The sequence below is a fragment of the Coregonus lavaretus genome (genome assembly GCF_964263955.1).
Source record: "Coregonus lavaretus genome assembly, chromosome: 19".
Taxonomy (NCBI): Eukaryota; Metazoa; Chordata; class Actinopteri; order Salmoniformes; family Salmonidae; genus Coregonus; species Coregonus lavaretus.
In genome coordinates, this window is record NC_140006.1 from 31,030,191 (window position 1) to 31,044,503 (window position 14,313).

The 14,313-nt window shown below is 44.1% G+C and overlaps 1 protein-coding gene across 2 annotated transcripts in view; it reads left to right on the forward strand.

Annotated features, from left to right (window-relative positions):
* The window catches only part of LOC311147253 (partitioning defective 3 homolog), a 308,941-nt gene that overhangs the window by 247,372 nt on the left and 47,256 nt on the right, over positions 1 to 14,313 (forward strand). For both annotated transcript variants that reach the window (XM_084183924.1, XM_084183925.1), the window contains one exon: positions 3,557 to 3,811. In XM_084183924.1, the coding sequence (XP_084040050.1) occupies positions 3,557 to 3,811 (255 nt within the window). The remainder of the gene's footprint in view (positions 1 to 3,556; positions 3,812 to 14,313) is intronic.

A 14,313-nucleotide genomic window follows, 5' to 3' on the forward strand; every position in this document is an offset into this window, starting at 1 on the left:
CCCCAGGCTGAGGGAGATTGACAGGTATTTTGTGTTTCTTCCATTTGCGAATAATCGCACCAACTGTTGTCACCTTCTCACCAAGCTGCTTGGCGATGGTCTTGTAGCCCATTCCAGCCTTGTGTAGGTCTACAATCTTGTCCCTGACATCCTTGGAGAGCTCTTTGGTCTTGGCCATGGTGGAGAGTTTGGAATCTGATTGATTGATTGCTTCTGTGGACAGGTGTCTTTTATACAGGTAACAAGCTGAGATTAGGAGCACTCCCTTCAAGAATGTGCTCCTAATCTCTGCTCGTTACCTGTATAAAAATGTATAACATTTTTGACATACGTTTTTCTGGATTTTTTTGTTGTTATTCTGTCTCTCACTGTTCAAATAAACCTACCATTAAAAGTATAGACTGATAATTTCTTTGTCAGTGGGCAAATGTACAAAATCAGCAGGGGATCAAATACTTTTTTCCCTCACTGTATACATAATCACTTTATATTCCAGACAGTTGATTCACCAGACAGATGCTTGCTGTGTCTGTGTCCCAAATGGTACCGTATTCCCTATATAGTGCACTACTTTTGACCAGGCCTAGTGAACTATATGGGGAATAGGGTGCCATTTAGGACGCACAAACAATTCTGTTTTTCTGTCTAGCTGTGAAGAGAAGGCCCTGACCCTCACCTGAGAAGTAAATTCATACAGTCAGTCAATTAGAGGTAGATTTTTTTCTAGCCTCTGGCCTTGACCAATCAATATCTGTTTTGCTGGAGGAATTGCAACTCCCAACTGATCCTTGTGAAAGGAACTCTGCCATTACAGATCAGACATTGATTAGGTTGATGTTTCTGCTTCTCCACCCTTCCCAAGGTAGCCTACTCACAGACCGCCACAGAAGTTCTAACTATTTCACTGCATCAGTGGAAAGTTTACACAAGGAGAGGGTTTATAAAAATACATAAGTGTAATAGAAAGGAGGGCAGCTGCTTTTTACAATAAGGATGTGAAAATAGTTTTCGTCTCAAATGGCACCCTATTCCCTGTATAGGGCTATGGTCAAAAGTAGTACACTACATAGGGAACCATACCAGACAAGCTAAATGCCTTCAATACTCGCTTTGAGGCAAGCAACACTGAACCATGCATAAGAGCACCAGCTGTTCCGGATGACTGTGTGATCATGCTCTCCGTAGCCGATGTGAGTAAGACCTTCATAAGGCTGCAGAGCCAGACGGATTACCAGGACTGCTTACTCAGAGCATGCACTGACCAGCTGGCAAGGGTCTTCACTGACATTTTCAACCTCTCCCTGACCCAGTCTGTAATAACTACATGTTTCAAGCAGACCACCATAGTCCCTGTAACCAAGAACGCCAAGGTAACCTGTCTAAATTACTATCGCCCCGTAGCACTCATATCTGTAGCCATGAAATGCTTTGAAAGGCAGGTCATGGCTCACATCAACACCATCGTCCCAGACACCCTGGAACCACTCCAATTTGCATACTGCCTCAAAAGATCCGCAGATGACGCAATCCCTATTGCACTCCACACTGCCCTTTCCCACCCGGACAAAAGGAACACCTACGTGAGAATGCTGTTCATTGACTACAGCTCAGCGTTCAACACCATAGTGCCCTCCAAGCTCATCACTAAGCTAAGGACCCTGGGATGTAACACCTCCCTCTGCAACTGGATCCTGGACTTCCTGATGGGCCAGGTGGTGAGGGTAGGCAACAACACATCCGCCATGCTGACCCTCAACACGGGGGCTCCTCAGGGATGTGTGCTTAGTCCCCTCCTGTACTCCCTTTTCACCCACAACTGCGTGGCCACGCACGACTCCAACACTATCATTACCTTTGCCAACATCACAACAGTGGTAGGCCTGATCCATGACGACGATGAGACCTGGAAGTGTGGTGCCACGACAACAACCTCTCCTTCAATGTCAGTAAGACAGGAGCTGATCGTGGACTACAGGAAACTGAGGGCGGAGCACACCCACACTCACATTGATGGGGCTGTAGTGGAGCGGGTCGAGAGCTTCAAGTTCCTCGGTGTTCACATCACTAAGGACCCATCATGGTCCAAACATACCAACACAATCCAGAAGAGAGCACGACAACGCCTCTTACCCCTCAGGAGACTGAAAAGATTTGACATGGGCCCTCAGATCCTCAAAGTTCTACAGCTGCACTATTGAGAGCATCTTGACTGGCTGCATCACCGCTTGGTATGGCGACTGCTTGGCATCCGACTGCAAGGCACTAAATACGGTAGTGCGTATGGCCCAGTACATCACTGGGGCCGAGCTCCCTGCCACCCCATTCCTCTATACCAGGTGGTCAGAGGAAGGCCCTAGAAATTGTCAGTCTACAGCCACCAAAGTCAAAGACTGTTCTATCTGCTACCGCACGGCTAGCGGTACCGGAGCGCCAAGTCTGGGACCAAAAGGTTCCTGAACAGCTTCTACCCCCAAGCCATAAGACTGCTGAACAGTTAATCAAATGGCTACCCTGACTATTTTGCACTGGCTCTATGCACACTCACTGGACTCTACCCATATAGTCACACATCCTACACCGACACTCCAAAACACATACACACAAACACTACATACGCTCACACACACAAAACATACACATGCATATTGATGCCACACACACACATATACACACTTTTACACTCTTCACACATGCTGCTGCTACTCTGTTTATTATCTATCCTGATTGCCTAGTCACTTTTACCCCTACTTACATGTACATATTACCTCAATTACCTCAACTACCTCGTACCCCTGCACATTGACTCTGTCCTGGAACTCCTTGTACAATGAGTATACAAAAAAATTGAGAACACCTGCTCTTTCCATGAGACTGACCAGGTGAATCCAGGTGAAAGCTATGATCCCTTGTTGATGTCACTTGTTAAATCCACTTCAATCAGTGTAGATGAAGGGGAGGAGACAGGTTAAAGAAGGATTTTTAAGCCTTGAGACAATTGAGACATGGATTGTGTATGTTTGCCATTCAGAGGGTGAATGGGCAAGACAAAAGATGTGTGCCTTTGAACGGTGTATGGTAGTAGGTGCCAGGCGTACCGGTTTGCGTCAAGAACTGCAACGCTGCTGGGGTTTTCACGCGCAACAGTTTCCCGTGTGTATCAAGAATGGTCCATCACCCAAAGGACATCCAGCTGACATCCAGCTGACTCAGCGTGGGCCAGCATCCCTGTGGAATGCTTTCGACACCTTGTAGAGTCCATGCCCTGACGAATTGAGGCTGTTCTGAGGGCAAAAGGGGTGGGGGGGGGGTGCTAATGTTTGGTATACTCAGTGTATATAGCCTCATTATTTTATTGTTACTATTTCCTTTCTTGTGCTAATTTTCGTACTTTTTAATTTGGCATTGTCTGAAAAGGGCTCGTAAGCATTTCACAGTAAAGTCTACACCTGTTGTATTCAGCGCATGTGACAAATACATTTGATTTCAATAGGGTGTCATTCACAGTTTTCCTTTTGAGGAATCCATAAAGAAACATTCCCTGTCTCCTCTCCTCCAGGATCCAGGTTAAGACCCGGGAGCTGCGGGAGCGGCAGGCACGGGAGAGGGACTACGCTGAGATCCTGGACGTCAACCTGAACCGAGACGAGGAGCACCCCTACGCCGGAATCGGGCCCCTGGACACGTCCCTGGACAGCAGGCACAGCCGTCCCCAGAGCCCCCGAGACAACGACCACCACCACCAAGACTCCTCCCTCTACACACAAGTCGGCAAGGCCCGCAACGCAAACGGACGCCCTCCCTCCGCCGACAGGTAGGGGGCTGAGGGTCGGTCCTACGCTATGAGGGGCAGACCTGGGTTTAAATTCTATTTGAAGTCTTTTAAATACTTTGGCCATTTGCTCTAGCCTGCCAGGAGTGCCATATGGGCAGGGTTGTGTTTGAACCCAGGTCTGATGAAGAGTGATAGTAATACCACAATAAATACCACAATCAAGCACTATTAAGTAGCACTTCTGCCTGGTACATTGTTTTTATGGACCAATTCGTTGTGTTAAAGACCATCATTCAAACCATCAGTGGTGTTGAAGAACTCACTCCTTCCTAAGTAACGCTAGGAGAAACACTGTTGCACATACAGTCGTGGTCAAAATGTTGCTGCCTCAGTTTTTATGATGAACATTTGCATATACTCCAGAATGTTATGAAGAGTGATCCGATGAATTGCAATTAATTGCAAAGTCCCTCTTTGCCATGAAAATGAACTTAATCCCCCAAAAACATTTCCACTGCATTTCAGCCCTGCCACAAAAGGACCAGCTGACATCATGTCAGTGATTATCTCGTTAACACAGGTGAGAGTGTTGACGAGGACAAGGCTGGAGATCACTCTGTCATGCTGATTGAGTTATAATAACAAACTGGAAGCTTTAAAAGGAGGGTGGTGCTTGAAATGATTGTTCTTCCTCTGTTAACCATGGTTACCTGCAAGGAAACACGTGCCGTCATCATTGCTTTGCACAAAAAGGGCTTCACAGGCAAGGATATTGCTGCTAGTAAGATTGCACCTAAATCAACCATTTATCGGATCATCAAGAACTTCAAGGAGAGAGGTGCAATTGTTGTGAAGAAGGCTTCAGGGCACCCAAGAAAGTCCAGCAAGCGCCAGGACCGTTTCCTAAAGTTGATTCAGCTGCGGGATCGGGGCACCACCAGTGCAGAGCTTGCTCAGGAATGGCAGCAGGCAGGTGTGAGTGCATCTGCACGCACAGTGAGGCGAAGACCTTTTGAGGATGTTCTGGTGTCAAGAAGGGCATCGAGGAAGCCACTTCTCTCCAGGGAAAACATCAGGGACAGACTGATATTCTGCAAAAGGTACAGGGATTGGACTGCTGAGGACTGGGGTAAAGTCATTTTCTCTGAATCCCCTTTCCAATTGTTTGGGGCATCCAGAAAAAAGCTTGTCCGGAGAAGACAAGGTGAGCGCTACCATCAGTCCTGTGTCATGCCAACAGTAAAGCATCATGAGACCATTCATGTGTGGGGTTGCTTCTCAGCCAAGGGAGTGGGCTCACTCACAATTTTGCCTAAGAACACAGCCATGAATAAAGAATGGTACCAACACATCCTCCGAGAGCAACTTCTCCCAACCATCCAAGAACAGTTTGGTGACAAACAATGCTTTTTCCAGCATGATGGAGCACCTTGCCATAAGGCAAAAGTGATAACTAAGTGGCTCTGGGAACAAAACATCGACATTTTGGGTCCATGGCCAGGAAACTCCCCAGACCTTAATCCCATTGAGAACTTGTGGTCGATCCTCAAGAGGCAGGTGGACAAGCAAAAACCCACAAATTCAGACAAACTCCAAGCATTGATTATGCAAGAATGGATTGCCATCAGTCAGGATGTGGCCCAGAAGTTAATTGACAGCATGCCAGGGCGGATTGCAGAGGTCTTGAAAAAGAAGGGTCAACACTGCAAATATTGACTCTTTACATAAACTTAATGTAACTGTCAATAAAAGCCTTTGACACTTATGGAATGCTTGTAATTATACTTCAGTATACCATAGTAACATCTGACAAAAATATCTAAAAACACTGAAGCAGCAAACTTTGTGAAGACCAATACTTGTGTCATTCTCAAAACTTTTGACCACGACTGTACATTACTTCCATATTTTTAGGCTGCATCACTCCCGTTCATCTGGTACTCTATACCCTAGCACTGAGTAGCTACAGTATAGGAGGCTGACATACTCTGAAGTGTCTTAGTCCAGCCATCACACCTCACCCCAGGAAAATAACCCCAGGAATGAAAGGCAGTTAAATGTCACCACTCTACGACTGGTGATTACCTTGGTCCTGGGGGCAAAGGAAGGCAACATTTCTACATTTTCTCTTACTCTCTCCTGTTGCATGTTCATATCATAGTATGCATCCCAAATGGCACGCTATTTCTTACATACAGTGGGGGGGAAAAGTATTTAGTCAGCCACCAATTGTGCAAGTTCTCCCACTTAAAAAGATGAGAGAGGCCTGTAATTTTCATCATAGGTACACGTCAACTATGACAGACAAAATGAGATTTTTTTCTGCAGAAAATCACATTGTAGGATTTTTAATGAATTTATTTGCAAATTATGGTGGGAAATAAGTATTTGGTCAATAACAAAAGTTTCTCAATACTTTGTTATATACCCTTTGTTGGCAATGACACAGGTCAAACGTTTTCTGTAAGTCTTCACAAGGTTTTCACACACTGTTGCTGGTATTTTGGCCCATTCCTCCATGCAGATCTCCTCTAGAGCAGTGATGTTTTGGGGCTGTCGCTGGGCAACACAGACTTTCAACCCTCCAAAGATTTTCTATGGGGTTGAGATCTGGAGAATGGCTAGGCCACTCCAGGACCTTGAAATGCTTCTTACGAAGCCACTCCTTTGTTACCCGGGCGGTGTGTTTGGGATCATTGTCATGCTGAAAGACCCAGCCACGTTTCATCTTCAATGCCCTTGCTGATGGAAGGAGGTTTTCACTCAAAATCTCACGATACTTGGCCCCATTCATTCTTTCCTTTACACGGATCAGTCGTCCTGGTCCCTTTGGCAGAAAAACAGCCCCAAAGCATGATGTTTCCACTCCCATGCTTCACAGTAGGTATGGTGTTCTTTGGATGCAACTCCGCATTCTTTGTCCTCCAAACACGACGAGTTGAGTTTTTACCAAAAAGTTATATTTTGGTTTCATCTGACCATATGACATTCTCCCAATCCTCTTCTGGATCATCCAAATGCACTCTAGCAAACTTCAGACGGGCCTGGACATGTACTGGCTTAAGCAGGGGGACACGTCTGGCACTGCAGGATTTGAGTCCCTGGCGGCGTAGTGTGTTACTGATGGTAGGCTTTGTTACTTTGGTTGCAGGTCATTCACTAGGTCCCCCCGTGTGGTTCTGGGATTTTTGCTCACCGTTCTTGTGATCATTTTGACCCCACGGGGTGAGATCTTGCGTGGAGCCCCAGATTGAGGGAGATTATCAGTGGTCTTGTATGTCTTCCATTTCCTAATAATTGCTCCCACAGTTGATTTCTTCAAACCAAGCTGCTTACCTATTGCAGATTCAGTCTTCCCAGCCTGGTGCAGGTCTACAATTTTGTTTCTGGTGTCCGTTGACAGCTCTTTGGTCTTGGCCATAGTGGAGTTTGGAGTGTGACTGTTTGAGGTTGTGGACAGGTGTCTTTTATACTGATAACAAGTTCAAACAGGTGCCATTAATACAGGTAACGAGTGGAGGACAGAGGAGCCTCTTAAAGAAGAAGTTACAGGTCTGTGAGAGCCAGAATTCTGGCTTGTTTGTAGGTGACCAAATACTTATTTTCCACCATAATTTGCAAATCAATTCATTAAAAATACTACAATGTGATTTTCTGGAATTTTTTTCCTCAATTTGTCTGTCATAGTTGTCGTGTACCTATGATGAAAATTACAGGCCTCTTTCATCTTTTTAAGTGGGAGAACTTGCACAATTGGTGGCCGACTAAATACTTTTTTTCCCCCACTGTAGCTGCGCTTTTACTTTTATAGGCCCTGGTCAAAAGTAGTGCACTATATAGGAAATATAGTGCCGTTTAGGACTCAGAAATCGAAGTCTGGTCCTCAGGCTGACTCGTTTTACTTTCCTTTAGGATTGGCTTCTGTCAATCATCTCACACCATTCCTAAGACTGTTGTGGAATGGAAGATATTTTCATTTTACCAACTTCAACTTTCAACTGAATTGTCCCAGATTGAAAATGGTTTTGCAACAATAGTCCAACATAAAATACATAAAATCGTACATTGATGATCTGTATTCCTACCATGTATTCATTCATGCTCAGTTTCCCTGTGATGCCATAGTGAACACAGCGGCCACTACAGTGACAGTACTGTACATCACACATTAAGCTATGAGAAACCATAAACCTGTGGGCCCTCTGTCTACAGTAGTAGTCAGTGTCTGCGTCCCAAATGGTACCCTATTCCCTATAGTGCAATACTTTTGACTAGGTATCTGTGCACTACATAGGGAATATGGTGCCATTTGGGATGCATCCCCAGTATTATGGTGCCATTTGGGACGCAGCTCCAGTATTACATTGTAAGTCTGTATGGCCTGAAGAACATTACAGAATGAATTTTGTGATGATTTCTCTAGCCAGAGAGAATACAGTTATCCTGGGGGTTATTTCACATGTCCCTATACTCACAGCAGTGTGTATATTATTAATACTGTATGTAGTATTGATTTATAAATTATTGTGCTGCCACAGTGTTAGTGTTTTGTTATACAGGTAAATGCCAAAATAAAGGAAACACCAACAGAAAGTGTCTTAAGCAACCACGAGCCAGAACAGCTTCAATGCACCTTGGCATAGATTCTACAAGTGTCTGTAACTCTATTGGAGGGATGCAACACCAGTCTTCCGCAAGAAATTCCATCATTTGGTGTTTTGTAGATGGTGGTGGAAAATGCTGTCACAGGCACCGCTCCAGAATGTCCTATAAGTGTTCAGTTGGGTTGAGATCTGGTGACTGAGACGGCCATGGCATATGGTTTACATTGTTTTCATGCTAATTAAACCGTTCAGTGACCACTTGTGCCCTGTGGTTGGGGGCGTTATCATCCTATAACTATGGTAGCCATGGTAGCCAAAATAATGGCCTGCCCAGCATTTTTATACATGACCCTAAGAATAATGGGATGTTAATTGCTTAATTAACTCAGGAATCACACCTGTGAGGAAGCACCTGCTTTCAACATACTTAGTATATTTCATTTACTCAAGTGTTTCCTTTATTTTGGCAGTTACCTGTAGTTTTAGAGAGAGGATGTGTGAAGAAGTGAATAGCATTACCATGCACTGCGGCTCTTAAAAGAGACTAGCAATATCTTAGAGCACTTGTTCAATAAACATAGTCAGGGACTTCATGTTTGTGTTCATGAAGCACCACAACGATTAAGCTCCATAGAGAAAGGTGTAGAATTCTGGGAAATTCTCCTCACCACCAAGGTTGGGGCCTCTAAAATGTAATCTAAAATTCAGCCGGGCCGACCGCGCCCATTGCCACGCCCACCACATAAGACCCTTTTTTATCCAGGAAAAACCCTGACTTCTACTACAGTGAGGGAAAAAAGTATTTGATCCCCTGCTGATTTTGTACGTTTGCCCACTGACAAAGACAGAATAACAACAAAAAAATCCAGAAAAACGTTATAAATTGATTTACATTTTAATGAGGGAAATAAGTATTTGACCCCTCTGCAAAACATGACTTAGTACTTGGTGGCTAAACCCTTGTTGGCAATCACAGAGGTCAGACGTTTCTTGTAGTTGGCCACCAGGTTTGCACACATCTCAGGAGGGATTTTGTCCCACTCCTCTTTGCAGATCTTCTCCAAGTCATTAAGGTTTCAAGGCTGACGTTTGGCAACTCAAACCTTCAGCTCCCTCCACAGATTTTCTATGGGACTAAGGTCTGGAGACTGGCTAGGCCACTCCAGGACCTTAATGTGCTTCTTCTTGAGCCACTCCTTTGTTGCCTTGGCCGTGTGTTTTGGGTCATTGTCATGCTGGAATACCCATCCACGACCCATTTTCAATGCCCTGGCTGAGGGAAGGAGGTTCTCACCCAAGATTTGACGATACATGGCCCCGTCCATCGTCCCTTTGATGCGGTGAAGTTGTCCTGTCCCCTTAGCAGAAAAACACCCCCAAAGCATAATGTTTCCACCTCCATGTTTGACGGTGGGGATGGTGTTCTTGGGGTCATAGGCAGCATTCCTCCTCCTCTAAACACGGCGAGTTGAGTTGATGCCAAAGAGCTCGATTTTGGTCTCATCTGACCACAACACTTTCACCCAGTTCTCCTCTGAATCATTCAGATGTTCATTGGCAAACTTCAGACGGCCCTGTATATGTGTTTTCTTGAGCAGGGGGACCTTGCGGGCACTGCAGGATTTCAGTCCTTCACGGCGTAGTGTGTTACCAATAGTTTTCTTGGTGACTATGGTCCCAGCTGCCTTGAGATCCTTGACAAGATCATCCTGTGTAGTTCTGGGCTGATTCCTCACCGTTCTCATGATCATTGCAACTCCACGAGGTGAGATCTTGCATGGAGCCCCTGGCCGAGGGAGATTGACAGTTATTTTGGGTTTCTTCCATTTGCGAATAATCGCACCAACTGTTGTCACCTTCTCACCAAGCTGCTTGGTGATGGTCTTGTAGCTCATTCCAGCCTTATGTAGGTCTACAATCTTGTCCCTGACATCCTTGGAGAGCTCTTTGGTCTTGGCAGTGGTGGAGAGTTTGGAATCTGATTGATTGATTGCTGCTGTGGACAGGTGTCTTTTATACAGGTAACAAACTGAGATTAGGAGCACTCCCTTTAAGAGTGTGCTCCTAATCTCAGCTCGTTAAATGTATAAAAGACACCTGGGAGCCAGAAAACTTTCTGATTGAGAGGGGGTCAAATACTTATTTCCCACATTTAAAACGCAAATCAATTTATAAAATTTTTGACATGCGTTTTTCTGGATTTTTTTGTTGTTATTCTGTCTCTCACTGTTCAAATAAACCTACCATTATAATTATAGACTGATAATTTATTTGTCAGTGGGCAAACGTACAAAATCATCAGGGGATCAAATACTTTTTTTCCCCCATCACTGTATGTAGTTCAGGATTAATGGTATGATTGAGATAGACTGATGAAGTTATTGATATGTGACCCACAGTAGAATATCTACTCATGTCCATGGCACTATAATACCTACAGTTGAAGTCGTAAGTTTACATACACCTTAGCCAAATACATTTAAACTCAGTTTTTCACAATTCCTGACATTTAATCCTACTACAAATTCACTGTCTTAGGTCAGTTAGGATCACCACTTTATTTTAAGAATGTGAAATGTCAGAATAATAGTAGAGTGAATGATTTTATTTCAGCTTTTATTTATTTCATCACATTCCCAGTGGGTCAGAAGTTTACATACACTCAATTAGTATTTGGTAGCATTGCCCTTAAATTGTTTAACTTGGGTGAAACGTTTCGGGTAGCCTTCCACAAGCTTCCCACAATAAGTTAGGTGAATTTTGGCCCATTCCTCCTGACAGAGCTGGTGTAACTGAGTCAGGTTTGTAGGCCACCTTGCTCGCACATGCTTTTTCAATTCTGCCCACACATTTTCTACAGGTTTGAGGTCAGGGCTTTGTGATGGCCACTCCAATATTTTGACTTTGTTGTCCTTAAGCCATTTTGCCACAACTTTGGAAGTATGCTTGGGGTCATTGTCCATTTGGAAGACCCATATGCCATATGCAACCAAGCTTTAACTTCCTGACTGATGTCTTGAGATGTTGCTTCAATATATCCACATAATTTTAGTTCCTCATGATGCCATCTATTTTGTGAAGTGCAACAGTCCCTCCTGCAGCAAAGCACCCCCGCAGCATGATGCTGCCACCCCCTGTGCTTCACAGTTGGGATGGTGTTCTTCGGCTTGCAATCATCCCCCTTTTTCCTCCAAACATAATTCCTCCAAACCGTTCTATTTTTGTTCCATCAGACCAGAGGACATGTCTCCAAAAAGTACGATCTTTGTCCCCATGTGCAGTTGCAAACCGTAGTCTGGCTTTGTTTATGGCGGTTTTGGAGCAGTGGCTTCTTCCTTGCTGAGCGGCCTTTCCGGTTATGTAGATATAGGGCTTGTTTTACTGTGGATATAGATACTTTTGTACCTGTTTCCTCCAGCATCTTCACAAGGTGATTGATTTGCACTTTTCGCACCAAAGTACATTCATCTCTAGGAGACAGAACGCGTCTCCTTCCTGAGCGGTATGGCGGCTGCGTGGTCTCATGTTGTTTATACTTGCGTACTATTGTTTGTACAGATGAACGTGGTATCTTCAGGCGTTTAGAAATTGCTCCCAAGGATGAACCAGACTTGTGGAGGTCTACAAGTTTTCTTATAATAATAATAATAATATGCCATTTAGCAGACGCTTTTATCCAAAGCGACTTACAGTCATGTGTGCATACATTTTTTAATATGGGTGGTCCCGGGGATCGAACCCACTACCCTGGCGTTACAAGCGCCATTCTCTACCAATTGAGCTACCTTCTGAGGTCTTGGCTGATTTCTTTTGATTTTCCCATAATGTCAAGCAAAGAGGCACTGAGTTTGAAGGTATGCCTTGAAATACATCCACAGGTACACCTCCAATTGATTCAAATGATGTCAATTAGCCTATCAGAAGCTTCTAAAGCCATGACATCATTTTCTGGAATTTTCCAAGCTGTTTAAAGGCACAGTCAACTTAGTGTATGTAAACTTCTGACCCACTTGAATTGTGATACAGTGAAATAATCTGTCTGTAAACAATTGTTGGAAAAATTACTTGTGTCATGCACAAAGTAGATGTCCTAACCGACTTGCCAAAACTATAGTTTGTTAACAAGACATTTGTGGAGTGGTTGAAAAACGAGTTTTAATGACTCCAACCTAAGTGTATGTAAACTTCCGACTTCAACTGTATGTGTTATTATGATAATGGTGGACACTGGACAGTCATACTCTGTACTACAGTGAGGGGTGATGCGCTGTCTAAACTGCCCTTGTCTGTCTCGTTGTGCAGCTAGGGTCCCAGTCTCCTCCCTCTTTCATTCCTCTCAGAGCTACAACATCACCCATTGCCCTTTTGTCTGCTTGGCAGAGAGGGAAAACAAACCTGCAGCTGTATAAATATACAGTGGAATTCATTTTCTAATTGCCTACAGTAGTTGCTTTCAAAACTACGGACCATTAGACATTTCAATTTAACTGTGCAGCGTAAAATTTGTCTGCCAGGAGCTACATGAAACCCAGAGGAGAAGTCAGCCATTTCCTCCACCCTGAGAACCATGACTGACTTCTGTCAACTCAATCATATTGTTGCAACAGGCAGAGTCTTAAATGGCACCCTATTTCCTATATAGTGCACTACTTCTGACCAGGGCCCTGGTCAAAAGTAGTGCACTATATAGGGACTAGGGTTCCATTTGAGACGAAACCATACTGTTGCAACATAGTGAAACAGCATAGAGCTGTTTGGAGTTCATAGGCTTTGGGACTGTGTATTAGCGTACGCTATGGAACGGCAACTTGGCTGGGCTAATATGGGCTGCCTTGAAAAAGTATAGAGTGAGTGAAAGAAAAAGATTTATGTTGAAATTGCTCTGTGTTTATTGTGCAGTAATTTGTATTTTGTTAGGGATCCTATATTTATTGCATTGGAAGCACCGTAGCTATAAGTTAAGAATATTCTCACTCTGTGAGCTAGTCCTTAATGGTCCTCTGCCAAATTGCATAACCTCTGCTGGAAATTGTGGTTGGTCCTACTTGCCCTCTCCGTCTGCCAAAGAAAATAATGTGCAAAGCCCAAACTTTTATCTCAGTAACCTTTTCCCACAATTACTGTGTATATTTCACAAGGTCTTGAGTTAAAATGTCACATCTGGTAACATTTGTCATAACCTTGTAAGTCCTAAGCCCCCAAATAGACTGAAAATACAATTATGTACTTGGCTACAGCAGTGTTGGCCATAACAATCTAGCCTACTTTAGTGAGAACCACAGAGCATTGGGAGAATTCTGGGATTAAAACAGCAACAAAGCGGTCACCCAAAACTTTTTTGGTAAACAGCTGAGGGACTGGGCTGGAGTAATGTAACAACTCTCAAATTCATAGACCATCCATGAGATCAAAAATACCCCAAAAAGGATGTACCAATCCCTGTTTGCCCCTTTAACGTGTTCAAGAGCAGTGGGCATGTTCTTTCATTGGTGTGTATATATCGTGAATGCCTTAAATGCAAAGTTCCATCACATGATGGAGTTTAAAACTAGTGAATTATCTCCTTTATCTGTGTTGTTTTATCCCCCTCTAGGAGACCCTTGTTGAATGCTCCCTCTGTGGGATTTCATGTGATTTGATTCCCCTTCTCTGTGACTGTTTTTATTGAATCTGCTCCATTACATTCATTTAGGCCTGTAAGAAAAGCCCTCAGAGCGAAGGAACATATAGGACTGGTCACATCGAATCACAAACGCACCCGAAGCATTATATGAAACAACTAGCCAAGCAGCATCTCTGAGGCTGTCACAAATGGCACCCTATTCCCTATATAGTGCCTGGTCTAAAGTAGTGCACTATATTGGACATTTGGGTGGCATTTGGGATGCATAATGAGGTTCTGGGAGCCTGATGATATGGCCCTACAGTGAGTGACAT